We start from the raw sequence: 15,231 nt of genomic DNA, 5'->3' as shown, positions 1-15,231 counted from the left end.
ATTATCCTAAAGGGGCAGCAGCGGGTGTGGACACCTCAAGATCGGAGGCACGAGCTCAGGGCAGCGGCAGCCGGGGCGAGAAGGCAGCTTCCTGCCGAGCCTTGGAGGAGCCCGTGACCCTGACCTCAGCCCTGGAAAACTGACTCGGGACATTTTTGTTCTGACTCCAGGCCGATTTGGGTTTGTTTGGGGCCACCCCAGGGTTCCCAGGGCTGACCACTGGCTCTGGGGTCAGAGAACACTCCTGGGGTGGGATGCAGGTCAGCTGCGTGCGAGTGCCTGTGTGTGCTCTCTCTGGCCCTACCATGATCGTCAAGGCCCTGGGACAGGAGTTGGGGCAGGAAAGCCCAGGACCATTTGCAGCAGGTCTGGGCAGTGAGCCCCGGAGGGACGCCAGGAGCACCTGGAAGCAGAGGAGGAGGAGGAGGAGGAAGAGCAGGGAGAGGAGGAAGAGAAGAGGGAGGGGAGGAGAGGAGGGGCGGGGGAGCATTAGTTGCCCCTCTCCTTGTCCCCCTCATTGTTGGGGGGGCCCTCCCAGGGTCCACAGAGGTGGTGAGGCCACACGGGAAGGTGACAGAGGAGAGGACAGGCCACTCAGGGTGTGCTACAGGCGCCTTCCTGCCATCCTGTCCCTCAGCCTGTTTGAAAGCCTCCCAGAGCCCGCTGGGGAACATCAGCTCAGAGGGCTTGGCCCGGCCCCCGAAGCCACGTTCTAGGGGCAGCACCAGGCCCTGCTTCCCATGCTGCCTGCTAGCCCCCCCACTCCCTTCCTTCCTCCCTCCCCCTCCCTCCCTCCCTTTTTCTCTTCCTCCCTCCCCTGTGGGTGAGCCCCTGCCACCCGCTTGCTAGCTCTAAGGGTCCCACCACGAGGGCCCAGTAACTCGGGGTATTCCAACCGCAGATGTTCCCCGTCCTGACCCGGAGTCTCGAATGGTGCCACTGGCCAGGGCCGGGCCCCCCAAGGTTCATCCCGGGAGCCCCTGGGGGTGCAGGTGAGTATTGCTGCGGTTGGAGAGGCTGGTAGAGGGGCGGCAGGCCCCCCTCACTGTGGCGGGGACAGTGTTGGGGTCTCCCTTTTCCAGAAAGAAGACCAGACAGGGGTGGGTGCGGGGGCCCACTTCCAGCAGGGCCAAGACTCACGCTGGCCTGGTGTGGGGGTGCCCCTAGGGGCTGGCGCCCACTGCCCAGCCCAGCAGGAATCAGGCCTTGCACCTGCCCCAGGCCCGCTCCCCGCTGGCCAAGTCTCCTGGCTGTACCCGGGGTGTGACTCGGTGGTGGTCCCGGGACGCAGATGCTCTGGGCCCTGCTCAGCTGTGACCTGTGCATCCGTGTCCGTGGGGCTTGAGTGGAAAGACAGACTCGGACCTGCCCAGCGCCTCTCGGCCGGGCCCCGGGCACAGCAGAGCGGGGCCTCGGCGTGAGAAGTCCCGGAGCAGGCCTGGGTCAGTGGGGGTCAGGCAGGTGGGCTCGGGAGGAGTCCAAGTCCGAGGCACCCCACTGCCCGCTGCTGGCTCCCAGATGAGCAGAGAACACCCCAGACGCCGCCATGGCCTGCCAGAGGGGGAAACTGAGGCGTGAGTGTCTGCTCCATCGTTCGGGGGCTGGAGGGGTGAGGGGAAGGTGCGGCCCAGGGACAGGAGGGTCCCGAGGAACCACAGGAGGAGGACTCTCTTTTCCTGGGTTTGGGTCACTCTGGCCAGGCCAAGGAGGGCAGGTGCCGTGGCCATGCTACAGACGCGTGCAGTGGCCGAGGCCCCGCGTGCCGTGGCTCTAACGGTGTGGCCCTTCCTGTGCCGCCACTGTGGGGGCCGCCCAGTTTAGTCCGACCTGCCCCCTCATGTCAGACACACTATCCCCAGAGAGAGTTTTGGAGTCAAGCATTTTTATTTAGAGGCCTGTAAACATATTCCTTCTGTTCGGGGGCCACACCTGGTGGTGCTCAGGGATCACTCCCGGAGGGGCGAAGGGGGCTCTTTGTGGAGCCGGGGTCAGCGCGGGCCAGGCGCATGCCCTGCCCCTGGCCCATCCCTCTGGCCTGTAAACATGTTCTCCATACAAACCCGGGGCACCAGCCACTGACCCGCCCTGACGCTCGCTGGGCACAGAGGAAGGGCCTCGAGACGAGGCCCAGCGACTGGCCTTTCCTCCTTGCCTGGCCGTGGCTGGGGGCCGGTGGGGGCTGCTTTGGCTAGACGTGTGTGGGGACACACTTTAGAACCAGGGGCCGGACACGGGGGTGGGCGTGGGCAGGCTGGGAGGAGACCACGGGGCCCTAAGTGCTGCTTCGGGGGAGGGGGGGGTAGGTGTCCTCTGGCCTGGGGGGTCCCGATGCCTCTGAGCACCCACACGGGTCTCCCACACGAGCACAGGTTGCCTGGAGACCCCCGTCTGCCGCTCAGGCCCGTGGGTGCGGTTCCTGGCGGGAAAGGCCGGGCAGACTGGGGTCAGCCTTTTCCGACTGGCCTGGGCTTCCCTTGTAAGCGCCTCAAAACAAGGCTGAATACATGCGTGGTGTCCGTGAGAAGAGCAGATGGCACTAGTGCCGCAGCAGAGAGGGGGAGGGGAGGGGAAGGGGAGAGGAGGCGGCAGTGCAGCAGCACTCGTCTGGGATGAGTGGGAGGGGGCCAGGCTGGTTCAGACCCACCTTCGGTCGGTCCAAAGTGTGAAGGGGCAAGAGGCTGGAGGGGTGTCGGCACCCTCACTGGCCCTTTGCCCTGCTCTGCCCGAGACGGGGAGCTCGTGCCTGGGCCCCACAGCCAGCCGCCCGTGTCCACTCGTGACGCCGTGGGCAGCGATGACGGGACGGGGTCCACGGCAGGCGGTCGCCACGTGGAGTGTTGGCCCGGCGGGGACCGCGCAAGTCCACATGAGTCTGTGCCGAGGGAGGGAGTCGGCGGTGGCTCAGTGCTTCCCGCAGACCCAGCGGAGCTCGGGGTCGCTGTGCAGGGCGGTGGGCGCGTCCACGCTCCTCCAGCGGCACTGGCAGGCGTAGGCGCGGCTGCCCGGCTTCCGCAGCAGCTTGCTGGCGAGCTTGTGGGCATCGGGCATGTTGTTCCTGGGGAGGGAGGTGCTGAAGGAGGTGCCGCCCGCCCGCCCCGGACACGGCAGCAGCTCTGCGCTGTCTGGGTACTTGGGGGGCTCTGCTGGGCCACACGCTGGCCGGAGGACCGACATGCGTTTGTTTGGGGTCCTGCCCGGCCCTGCTCTGGCCATGCGCTCAGCGGTCACTACCGACAGGGCTCAGGGGTCTGTGGGGGTGCTGGGGGCTGAATGCGGGTGAGTCGTGAGGGGCCGGCTCCCTGCCCCCTGTCCTCTCTCCAGGCCCAGGCCAACAGTTTTTTTTTTATTTATTTATTTTTTGCTTTTTGGGTCACACCCGGCGATGCTCAGGGGTTACTCCTGGCTCTGCGCTCAGGAATTACTCCTGGCAGTGCTCAGGGGACCATATGGATGCTGGGAATCGAACCCCGGTCGGCCACGTGCAAGGCAAACGCCCTACCCACTGGACTATCGCTCGGGCCCCGACAACAGAGTTTCAGATGCAGCTCCCAGGTGGCCCCTGGGCCTGTACCACTGTCCAGAGCCCGAGGAGGGCCGGGGCTGCCGAGGGTGGCAGGCCAGGTGCCTCCCACACAGGCCCAGTCCCTGTCTTGAAACCAATTATGCTGCAGGGGGGCGCGGGCGAGGCAGGGCCAGTGAGGCCCTCTCACGGAGACACAGCCCAGGGCAGCGTCCATGAAGGACAGCGCCTCTGGCTCCTGTGTGGTGAGCACCCAGAGATCCCGGCTGCTTCAACCAGCCGGTTCTACCATCAGCAACGTAAACAAACGCTCATCCTGAAACAGGTGTCAGTGACATCACAACCACAATCTTTGTCCTAACAGGGCAGAAGCCTGGGGACAAAGGGCTGCTGCGGTTATTAAAGTTCAGTCTGATCAGAAAAGATCAATTATGCCCGGTGATCCAGACTGAAGTCCTGAAAGTCGCCGTGCTGAGACTGAGCAGAGGAAAGAGTCGCCTGAAGGTGATCAAGAAGTGGGCGCTAGTCATGTGTCCGAGGGACAGCAGGAGGTGGTGGCCCTCTGCTGGCCACTGGGCGCGGCCTCCAGCTCCCTCTGGCACCAAAGGCAGTGAACCTAGAGAGTTCGAGGGGAGCAAAACCTCGGAGTTTCCAGGTTCACTGATTTCAGACTCTGACCAGCTAGTGACTCAGCTGAGGTCCTGGAAAACTAGGGGAAGGAAGGAAGGGAAAAAAATGGCACAAAATGAAATGTGCCAGTCAGGTTCAAGCCAAAGCGCACAATGTAGGAAAAGAGCCTCTCTTCAGCCGTGGCTCTCTGGACAGCCTGGACACCTGCGCCTGGCCGGGCGCTACGAGACCTCTGGGAGCAGGAGTGGCCGGTAGCCAGGGAACGGATCGAGATCTTCAAAAGCTTTCAGAGACGTGTGTGGCTCAGAGGGGAAATGGCAATGCTGCCCCGGCGTTGAGACGGCAGGGTAGGCGAGCAGGGCACAGAACTTCTTGTAAAGCTGCTGAAACTCATGGCTGAAGGAGTTATCAGAGTGACACGGGTCCTTCCTGGCCGAAAACTCTGGGACACCCTCGGGAGTGGGGGGCAGCCTGGCCAATGGCTCAACCTCACGGCTTCCCCAACGGTCCTGCACAGGCACCAAACTGCCAGACAGGTCAGGTACCCAGCGTCCCCGGCTGAGAGCTCCGGGGTCTCCCTGGAGGGGGGGCAGGCAGTCTCCCCCACCCCACACACCCGGAAGCCTTAATTCCCTGTAGGCACACACCAAATTAGGTGGGAAGGCCACACAGACACCAACACAACTCGACACACAATAACACAGAAGGCTCGACTGGCGACAAACAGCCCCGGAAACAAGGACAGAAGGATCCAGAGGGGAATAGGATAATTTCCACAGGTTTCCTTTTACTGAAGTGTTTCTGATAACTCCTTTAGCCAAGCAGCTGCAACAAGCGATATAAAATAAATTACTGTGTCCCTGCTAAGGGGGCAGGCTGGGGGTGGGGGTGGTTGGAAAATGGGGACAGCAGTGGAGGGAAGGTCACTCTGAAGCTGGGGCTGGAATTGGAGCATCGAAAGCCCCTAACAACTGTACAGTGAACAACTCTGTAAACCACGGTGCTTAAATAGAGTAGCTTATTTAAAAAAAAAAGAAAAAAGAAAAAAAGAAAGTTCTAGAACTTGTCCAAGTGATTACAAAGTGGAAACTGCCCTCACCTACAAGACGAGGTGAAACACCGGCTTGGGTTTTACCACCCAGGGCCAGAAGCCACTGAATTGAGCGGGTTCCCGTATCTGTGACCCTCCCCAGCTCTAGCCACTGCTCCACTCTGGCCAACCCCAGGCCCCTGCACCCCGCTGGACCCGCAGCCCCGGGCCGCCTCCTGGCCTAGAAGTTTGTTTTTTGGGGGGTTTGGGGCCACACCTGGCGGTGCCTGGGTGCTACTCCTGGCTCAGTGCTGGGTGTCGCCCCCTCGAGTGTCGGGATAGAGGGAGAGGCTGTGGGTAGTGGCCTCCCTCCCTGCTCCCCTTCTTGGGGAAAGGGAACCCCTGCACAGGCGACACGGGTGGAGAGAGCGAGGAGGAGGCAGGGGAGAAAGGCCCAGCCTGCCGAGGGGGCGTCGGTGCCCTACCTGAAGAACAAGTAATCGCACGTCCCATCCCAGGCGTAGTCGTCGAAGCTGGCGACCCGGAAATCACAGGCCACACAGCGCAGGTGGTCGCAGGCTCTGTGCAGAGAAGGACAAGTGTGTGTGAGTGCCACGGAGAGGAACATACGGAGCCCGGGGCCAGACACTGAGTGAAGCGTGGGCGTCCAGACGCAGAGGCCATTTTTGCTTTGTGGTCAGAAGCATCAGTGGGCAGGAGCAAGAATCCAACAAGAAAAATAAAGGCAATGAGTGACCAGCTTCTCCGTCCGGGATTTGGGCTGACTGCCGTGGGAAGGGGAGGGCAATCCTGAGTACCATGCACCATATTCCTACCACAGCGAGAGAATAGCCAGTTTGCCCGGGACCAGGAGACATGCCCCACACAGTGGCCCAGGACCTGGAGGGCAGGCTCCTGTTTTTGTAAAAAATAAACAAAAATTCTTGGCTGGGTATTTATAAGTCTGTTACAAACATAAACAGACTTGAAAGTTCTAACTTGGGGGAAGGGTTTGAAGACGGAAGGGTGGGAAACGGATTATCATCCTTCTCTTTGTGTAGTTCTCAATTTTGTTTTTATTTGTTTAAACATATCATGCTCCTGTTATTGAGAAAGAATATGAAACCTACCATTAGATTTTCACCCCTTTATCTCCCTCTAAAATTTCAGATACCAGGGCTGGATCGATAGCACAGCAGGTAGGGCATTTGCCTTGCACGCAGCCAACCTGGGTTTGATTCCCAGCATCCCATATGGTCCCCTGAGCACCGCCAGGGGTAATTCCTGAGTGCAGAGCTGGGAGTAACCCTTGAGCATTGACAGGTGTGACACAAAAAAAGTAAAAAAAAAAAAAAAAAATTTCAGATATTAAGTTCAAAATTGCAAAGACTTTCGGGCCTGAAAATTACTTTGAGAGTAAATGTTTTATAGTTCTAAATGTACTGCCAATCATAACCATAACCATTTAAAATCTATCTAGGTTTTATATATAAGCAATTCCATACTTTCTTTGAAAAGCATCAGCAATTTATGAAGATGTATTTGTACATATGAAAATCCAACATAATTACATTGATATGTTTGGATCCTGAATGGACAAGGCAGAAATGAACAATGACAGTTCCCAGCACTGTTCTCACTTGCCTTCTTATGCATATGTGGTTTGTTATATGACAGAGGAGTGTTAAATTTACTGCCTTAATACATATGTGCAATCTGGCTGAACTATGGCTGTTGTGGGAATTATGATTCAGAATCTCCTGACATTCTGTATGTGTCAAATCTCAACCATAACGGTTACTTGCAGTTTTTTAATTTAATTCAAAATTTAGCAGTTTATTCAAATCCTGTCACACCACCACATTTGCCTATAAAAACTGCCCTTTGAGAAAAAGAAAAAAAAAAAACAACCTCTATATATAGCTAAGAAATCATTCTGCTACAATTCACTCTACCAGACCATAATAACGCCAGCCTCAGGAACAATCCAGTGCTGCAAGTGGTTTAGAAAACAAACCGACAGAGGAGTGAGCTTCTCCTGGGCTGAGACGAGGCCTGTCCCATGTCCACCCGCTGATTCTGCAGGACGCGTCCTGGGCCCTGTGTTCCAAGCGCGTGGAAGTCCTGGCGGTGACCTTACCATCTTACTCCCAAATCGGGGCTGTACCCAGAGCTCAAGCTCCATCTCCCGGCAGGGGAAGGATCTGGAAAAGGCCTTACCTGGGGGAGGTGCAGGTTCCAATCCCTCGTGGGGACCCCGAGCCGCCCAGGTAGGCGGGGCTGCAGCTGCGGCGGAGGCGGTGGAGGAAGCAGAAGCGTTAGTTGGCCACTGGAATCTGGGTTCCTGAGTTCCGGGTGTTTTCCCGGGCACAGCCGTAGCCTCAAAGTGGGGGTCAGCTGAGGGGTCCTGCCGGACTGGACCGTGACCTCTCTACCATCCATTTGGACACGGGGGTTCAAAGAGCCTCAGAGAAACGCGCCTGCCACTGCATGCGGGGGCAAAGGGGACTGCTGGGGGGTCTACCAGAACATTCCTTCTGAGAAACTGCCCACGCTCATTTGCCCATGGGCCTGAACCCCGCTCACGGAAGTGACCACCTGCCACTCTGGTGCCCGTGTGTGTGGTGGGGGGAGGAGGGGCAGGGCCCAGGGTTTACAGGGTGACCGACTTCCCGACTTCACAGCTGATGCGGGGCCCACTCAGGCCACTGCGCTTACCGTTTACTGAGGCCTTGGACGGGGTCCGGGACAGCTGTGTGGCCTGAACATTTCGACTTCAGTTTCTGTTAACGACAAAAGACCAAGGGTCATTTGGAGAACTGTACCAGGAGAAGCAGCAAGGATTTTCTGAGTTGGTTTTAAAAAAAAAAAAAAGATAACATTTTCCAGTTTCTGAAATAAAAACACCCTCGGACAGGTTTTGAGGAAGTGGGACCTCTCGGAGGGGTTTGCAAATGAGCGTGCTCTCAGCCCAGGGTGGGTGGGTCGCCTCATCAGCATGCTGAGCCGCAGAGAGCCTTTCTCACGCTTCGGGTGACCCCCCCGCCCCCCCCCCAGACGGGATAGGAAAGCCCTGTGACTTAAGATCTCATCCTGGACAAATAAGGCAGGGGTTGGAAAACCCCTCAGGCCCCCTGAAATGCCTGGGAAGGGCAACCCAGCTGGGCCACACCCTGCCGTGCCCAGCTCTGGCTAATTCAGGCTCAATCATTTTGATAATGGGACAGCATAGAGCCAGGCGCCCCAAGCGCTAGGAGGCGCCGATGGGGACGTTACCCTGGCACCCCCCAGCCACGTCCTGGGACCACTGGCGCGGAGGGAACGCGGAGGGAACACGAACACAGACGAGCCTTCGTCCCACCTTCCAGGTGGGGAGAACTTAAACCTCACCTTACTTCCCTTTGCTCCTTTCTCTGATGTTAGAATGGGGAGAGCTCTGGGTGCATCGGAAAAGCAATTCCATGCAGGGGACCTTTTGTCGGGGGCATTTCCCAAAGGCCAGGGCTGCCCCCAGGAGGTGCCGGTGTTGGGGACACAATGGGAGCCGCAGTGCAGGACAGGAGGGCTGGGGACAGGACAGGGCCTGGGAAGCGGCTTCCTCAGGGTGGAGAACCCAGGGCTCTGCGCGTAGGAGAGTCAAAGGGTTGCTCACACAAGCTGATTTCTTCCCGACTCTAAGAGTGATTTTTATTTACAGTTATATCTTTTTTGGGGGGTGGGGTGGGAGGAAGCACAGCCCTGGGCCACCCTCGGCGTTGCTTCGGGACTGTTCCCGCTGTCTGGTGAGCACGCGGTGCTGTGTTCTGGGTCCGGGCTTTCGGCCTGCCGTGCTCACACAGCCACGGAACCGCTGCTGGCCTGTTAGTGTCTCTCACGTGGCAAAGCGGAGGTGTGTCTCCTCCTTCAGAAACGCCTTGCAGAGAGAATGTGTCCTGCGCAGAGACACCGCGGGGACTCGAGACGCAGGGTGGACTCAGGTGACCCGTGAGCCCAGAGCCTGCTTCTGCGGCCTGCCCTGTCTGGGCCAGCCCAGCGAGACTCTGGCTACGAAGTGGCCCCAGACGGTGGCAGGTGTTGAACCGAGAGAAACCCACAGAAATTTCTGCCTGGTTTTCATCTTTCCCCTTTCAAGGAAAACCCTCTCAGGGAGAAAGACAACATGTGCAAAACTCTGAGTTTGTCCCCCCTGGCTCCCCTCAGCATCACTGGCCACTGTGCCCACCTCTGCCCTGGCCCAGGCCCACCTCTGGCCCTGACTTTCTGAGAACAGACGGACTCCCTCCAAAATAAATAAATGGCTATATCGATTGCTCATCGATTTGCTCAAGTGGGCACCAGTAACGTCTCCATTGTGAGACTTGTTATTGTTTTTGGCATATTGAATATACCACGGGGAGCTTGCCAGGCTCTGCTGTGCAGGCGGGATACTCTCGGTAGCTTGCCGGGCTCTCAAAGAGGGGCGGAGGAACCAAACCCGGGTCAGCTGCGTGCAAGGCAAACGCCCTACCTGCTGTGCTATCACTCCAGCCCAAATAAATGGCTAGGCATTATTTTTCTTAGAATTTTTTTTTTTATGGCCCTTGTTTTTCAAGTTACTTCCCCCCGTTTGGTTTTTGGAGCATACCTAGGGGTGCTCAGAGCTTACTCCTATCTCTGTGCTTGGGGTCACAGGGGGCTCAGGGGGCTCTGTGGGGTGCTGGATATTGAACTGGGGTGGGCCGCACGTACTGTGCTCTGGCCCTGTATTTTAGACTTCTATTTGGTCTCTTCAAGTCTAACAAATTTGTATTGCACCTGCCAAACCAATGAAAGTAGAAGTCTGCAAACTCTCCTCCATACTCCATCCATTCTCTGATGTTGAGACAAGTGACACGGCCACTCTGGGCAGCGCTGGCACTGGCGCTGACGAGGGACACTCCTAGCTCTCTGTCCCCGAGGAAATGCCTTCAGTGGGGCAGGCGGGCATGTGGTGTGTGGGAGGGTCCCAGACACCGATGGGGAGGAAGGCCGCAGAGCAGGATTTGGAAAATTCTTTTTTTTTTTCTGCTTTTTGGGTCACACCTGGCGATGCTCAGGGGTCACTCCTGGCTCTGCACTCAGGAATTACGCCTGGTGGTGCTCAGGGGGCCATATGGGATGCTGGGAATTGAACCCCGGTCGGCCTCATGCAAGTCAAACGCCCTACCTGCTGTACTATCACTCGAACCTCCCTTTTTTTTTTTTGCTTGGAGAATTCTTTTTTTTTTTTGCTTTTTGGGTCACACCCAGCGATGCTCAGGTGCTCAGGGGTTACTCCTGGCTTTGCACTCAGGAATTACTCCTGGCGGTGCTTGGGGGACCATATGGGATGCTGGGGATCGAACCTGGGTCGGCCGCGTGCAAGGCAAACGCCCTACCCGCTGTGCTATTGCTCCGGCCCCGCTTGGAGAATTCTTAAGACGCCCATTTTACCTTTTGGGTTTCTGAGCCATAACTGGTGGTTCGCAGGGGCCATCTATGGAGCAGGGGCTGGGCCAGGGTCAGCCACATGCAGCGCTAGTGCCTAGCCCCTGACTCTCTCTGCCCCATCTAATTTTTATTTCTTAAAAAAAAAAAAAATCCAGAGAAGCAAATATGGCAAAGTGATCAGACGTTTACCATGGGTGGTATGTACGTGGGGAGGTGTTACGGGGCCAGAGTGACAGCACAGGGCTAGGGTGCTTGCCTTGCACACACAGGGTCCCCTGAGCACTGTCAGGAGTGATTCTCGTGCAGAGAGCGGGCCCTGAGCACTGCTGAGTGTGGCCCAAAACAAAAAGTAAAATTGAATGTTATTTCGTGAGCTTTCTGTAGAGATGATTTAGCTACACAGGCATCAAAAAAAAAAAAAAATTAAAGGGTGCCAAGTTATTCATCAGCTCATAAGCAAACAGCAAGAGCGCTGTATCTGAGCTATCACACATATTCCTACAACAGAAACTGTGTGTCTGGGTTTCTTAGTCAAGTTCATGTCTATGAATAAACACTAGCAAGCAACTTCATCTTGAGTTGCCATTTGGTCTTACAGCTTGTCCAACTTCCTGCTGAAAAATGACAACACATACTGAAAGTTCCTAATGTTTTATTTCTTTACAACTCTAAGCGGAACGATTTCTTAGAATATTATGTGCCAAAATTCAAAGGACTATAGATACTTGGCCGTTCAGTTTCAGACTATTCTAGGCATATAATGAAAGAATTACTGCACCCTTAGAATACTTCACTTACAAAAGTTTCTTTTCCAAAGTCGGGCTCTTCAAATATTTCATTAATAAGACTGTCAAGATCATCTTTGTTTCGAAATGTTTCTGTTGATCTGAAAATAACAAACAAAATTAAAAAATATCTTTCTATTAGAGGAGCCAAAGGTTATGTATAAACAAAAAGGTGCTATTTCCCAAATGAAGTGGCTGCGTCAAGAGAAAACCTGTTCCACTCACAGGGGCTGCCGTGACCCAGCCTCTCTCCTCCTCACTCCCCAGGCTTTGAAGAATGAGAAGCGGACTCAGAAGCTGCTTCTCTCCAGGCCGAGACTTTCGGCAGTGCTCTCTGTTCTGTCCTACAGGGGTGTTTTAAAATTCATGTATGGGCATTTATTCTTTTGAGCATGGGGGGTATTATGATTATTTTGCTTGTTTTTGAGCATATCCACTGATGCTCATGGGTTACCTCTAGCTCTGCACTCAGGAACAACTCCTGCTGGGGCTCAGGGGACCATACAGGAGGCTGGGGATCGAACCCGGGTTGACCCCTGATTTACTTAATTCCTTTGAGCTTCTTCTATCTTGCTATGAGTGGCAAAGTTTAATGTTTTTATAGCTGAAAAATATTTCATGGTGCAAATGTATCATATTTTTAGCTAATCGCCTGATGATACTGCTGCCATGTTTTAGCTACTATAAATAATGCTGCAATAAAGAAAATTATCTTTAAAGCACTAAAAAAAATCCAAACAAACAACTAAACACACTTTTTTCTGTTTTTGGGGGGTTACACTTGGTGATGCTCAGGAATAACTTCTGGCTCTGCACTGAGGAATTACTCTTGGCTTGCATGCCAGGCAAGCACCCCACCCGCTATACTATCTCTCCAGCCCCATAAAAGGCAAATTCTTAAAGAAAAAAAAAAGACATATAGTGCTGGGGACTGAAACCTGGGCATCACACATACAAGGCAAGCGGTATCTAGTTTTAAACCCAGATTGACAGTGTTCTGGCATACTTAGAAATACGAGCTTGGACAAGTGACTAATTGGCTGAGCTTTGGCTGGTGAGTGGAACTGGGTAACAGCAGCATATACCTCATGCACAGATGAAACGAGGCTTAGCGACAGGAAACAGGTAACACTGGTGGCTAGTCACTGCTGTCAATCCCCAGGGGCTAAGGCAGTGTCTGGCATCACCCTGAGTGAATTATCTATTTCTCTTTGTTATTCTGAACACTTGAACAAATTGCAAGTTTTGATAGCTTATGTTGCAGCTGGTCACAGCCAGTCATCAATTTTACTACTGGTGGAGTTACTGCGTAGAAAGACAATTTCAGTTATTTTTAACTGTTACAAGAGATCTGGGTGACGCCACTAGAAACAGGAAGCATCTTCTGTCCATAAACTTTCAGTATAAATAGATACACGTGCTTCTAATTCCCAAGTATCAATTTCCACTCCTGGCCACATTCTCATCTCTGACACATTATTCTAGAAGGCAGTGTATCTGGTATTAGGGGTTCTGTCTATTTGTTTTTGGGCCACACCCAATGATGCTCAGGGGTTACTCCTGGCTCTGCACTCAGGAATTACTCCGGCGGTGCTCGGGGGACCATCTGGGGTTCTGGGATCAGGCCCTAGTGGGCCATGTGCAAGGCAAACGCCCTCCCTGTTGCCCCATCTCTCTGGCACTCGGCGATTAGAATAAAGGTGGGCTGGGGCGTGGGCAGCACGGAGGGTGGACGCGGGGTGGCAGAGAGGCAGAAAGGGGCAGGGGGCCGGAGGGGACACAGCTCAGCTCTCTGTCTCTCTTCAAGAACGATGCACGTGCTGGGAGTGAATCTTTTTAATCAGAAGGAAATTCGGAGCAAGCCTGGCCCGCCGGGTTGGCAGAGGCCTCGGAGCACTTCTGGGACGAACACGACGCCGACGCCCCCGCCAACCCACGCGGGCCGCGGCTGGCCAGCTCGCACAGAGCCCCGGCCTCCTGGGGGGCGGGCTGGGGGCCGCAGGGGGACGAGGGCCACAGTCCCGTTATCTGACGACTGCAATGAAGAAATGACGAGTGCAACGAAGAAAGCGGGCTGGAAAGGTAGTTTTGCTCCCCAGACCCCCTCGCCCCCCACCCAGGGAGTGTGAGATGCTCCTGGGCCTGCTGGGGGCTGGGGTCGGGGAGGGGGGGAATGGGGGGTTCCCGGCCACCCGACCCGCCGCGAACCTGGTCTCCTTGGCCTCGGCCCGCTTCCGGTCCCGGTTGTCGGGGCCACTGCCCGTGGGCCGCTCGGCCGAGCCCGATCTCGGCGGTTCGGCCCGGCAGAACTTGGACTCGACCTCGTCCAGCAGCTCGTCCAGGTCCTGCGCCATCTTGAACCATCACTTCTCCGCCCCGCCAGCGCCCCCGGTTACCCGGGGCAACGCGCAGCCCGCAATACGCAGGCGCGCCCCCGCTCTCACCGGACGCCACGCCCCTTCCCTGCCTCCCACCCCTCCCCTCGCTTTGACCACGCCCCGCCCCGCCCGCCCCGCGCATGCGCGCAGCGCTCCCAGCCAGCCGGGTAGTGCGCGAGTCCCCGGGGTGTCCCGGCTGCCCGCGGGGGCCGAGGTGGGGAGTGGCCGTTCCGGTTGCGGCTGCGCGCGCGCTGCCAGTCCGCCATCCCCGACCGAGGCCGGGCGGGATTTGTCTCGTCTCCTGCGTCCGCAGCTCCGGGGCCCGGCTTTAATCCCGGTCGCACCCCCCACCCCCCGGCCTTGCACGCTTGCAGCCTGGGGGTCCCTTGGGCGGGTCTCCGGGGCTCGCCCCCCACCCGGCTCCCAGGCGGCGGGAGCATGAGCGCAGAGGTTTCCAGCAAAGGGGAAAAGCCGTCAAGTGCAAGAGCAGGAAAAAAGATTGCCTTCCCGTAGTCGGCAGGATTCGAACCTGCGCGGGGAGACCCCAATGGATTTCTAGTCCATCGCCTTAACCACTCGGCCACGACTACTGTTGGCGGAAGGCGGCCGCCGGGCGCATGTAGGCTGTGCGGCGGCTCCGGGCCTCGCGCCGCTCCGGGCGCCGGGACGGGCTTCTGGCCCCGCTGCAGGCTGCAGAGCAGGGTGCGCGCCGCGCGGGCCGAACCGGGCCGAACCGGGCCAGCTCGCCCCGCCGCCGTCGCGAAGTTTGCAGCTAGGGGGGGAAATGCTGCCGTTGTTTGAAAGAATTAAAAAAAAATCATATATATACACATTTATCACACACACACGCTTCTTGCGATTGAATTAACTGTATTTAAATTAAAAAAAGCAGAACCCAAATTCACGCCCTAGAGACCCCCAGCTGGATTGCTCGCCGCCCAGGAGAAGCGCTCTGCCGCGGTGCTGTCGTGCACGCTTCCGTAACTCCCACCGGGGACGAGGCTTGGCAGCTTGGCACCAGCCATCTTGGACTACTTACCCGGGGAGTTGCAAATACCCGGGGGCGAAGCCTGCCCTCGCCTAGTGTTTCCCACCCTCCCCCCTTCCCCTCCCCCAGCCCCCGTGGGTCAGCTCTGGGTCAGGCCTCTAGGCTTTGTTCTAGCTATCAGGACATCAGAAGCCCGATTTCCCAGTTAATTTTATTTATTTTTGAATTTTAAGATTTCGTTTGAGCCTCTTGATTTACTGTACCGCTCACGATAGGCTTTCCCGCATACAATGTTCCAGCACCACTCTATCCCAGAGTGTTCTCGGCCACCATTGCTTAAATTCATTTATTTAATTTTTGCTTTTGTAGGTCACTCTGGGCGACAATCCTGGGTTATTTCTGACTCTGCACTCAGGAATCACTCCTGGCGGTGCTCGGGGAACCACATAGGA

General features: G+C 56.5%; 1 protein-coding gene and 1 non-coding gene across 3 annotated transcripts; both read right to left on the bottom strand.

Moving 5' to 3' along the window:
* Positions 1-1,855: 1,855 nt before the first annotated feature.
* CFAP418 (cilia and flagella associated protein 418) lies at positions 1,856-13,853 on the bottom strand. Of its 2 annotated transcripts, XM_004619891.2 has the most exons (6): positions 13,622-13,853; positions 11,427-11,514; positions 7,899-7,963; positions 7,401-7,466; positions 5,666-5,761; positions 1,856-3,055 (listed from the first exon to the last, which is right to left on the bottom strand). In XM_004619891.2, exons 1-6 carry the CDS (start codon positions 13,765-13,767, stop codon positions 2,902-2,904), a joined length of 615 nt encoding a protein of 204 aa, XP_004619948.1. In that variant the 5' UTR covers positions 13,768-13,853; the 3' UTR covers positions 1,856-2,901. The 2 variants fall into 2 exon arrangements, with proteins under 2 accessions (XP_004619948.1, XP_054985117.1); XM_055129142.1 differs by lacking the exon at positions 11,427-11,514.
* Positions 13,854-14,299: 446 nt separating this feature from the next.
* TRNAS-AGA (transfer RNA serine (anticodon AGA)) lies at positions 14,300-14,381 on the bottom strand. Its single transcript has one exon. It is a non-coding gene; the product is annotated as a tRNA-Ser (tRNA).
* Between the last annotated feature and the right edge of the window lie 850 nt (positions 14,382-15,231).

The sequence above is a fragment of the Sorex araneus genome, chromosome 2, assembly GCF_027595985.1.
Source record: "Sorex araneus isolate mSorAra2 chromosome 2, mSorAra2.pri, whole genome shotgun sequence".
In the NCBI taxonomy this organism is placed as follows: Eukaryota; Metazoa; Chordata; class Mammalia; order Eulipotyphla; family Soricidae; genus Sorex; species Sorex araneus.
This window is presented reverse-complemented; position numbering and strand designations above follow the sequence as displayed.

Bases quoted from the DNA above. Each gene is read 5' to 3' on its own strand.
- CFAP418 (XM_004619891.2), bottom strand. From the start codon at position 13,767: ATGGCGCAGGACCTGGACGAGCTGCTGGACGAGGTCGAGTCCAAGTTC. The intron at 7,964-11,426 runs GTAAGTGAAGTA...TGTCGTTAACAG, and splicing joins ACTTTGGAAAAGAAACTTTT to AAACTGAAGTCGAAATGTTC. The intron at 3,056-5,665 runs GTAGGGCACCGA...CTCCCTCCCCAG, and splicing joins TGCGATTACTTGTTCTTCAG to GAACAACATGCCCGATGCCC.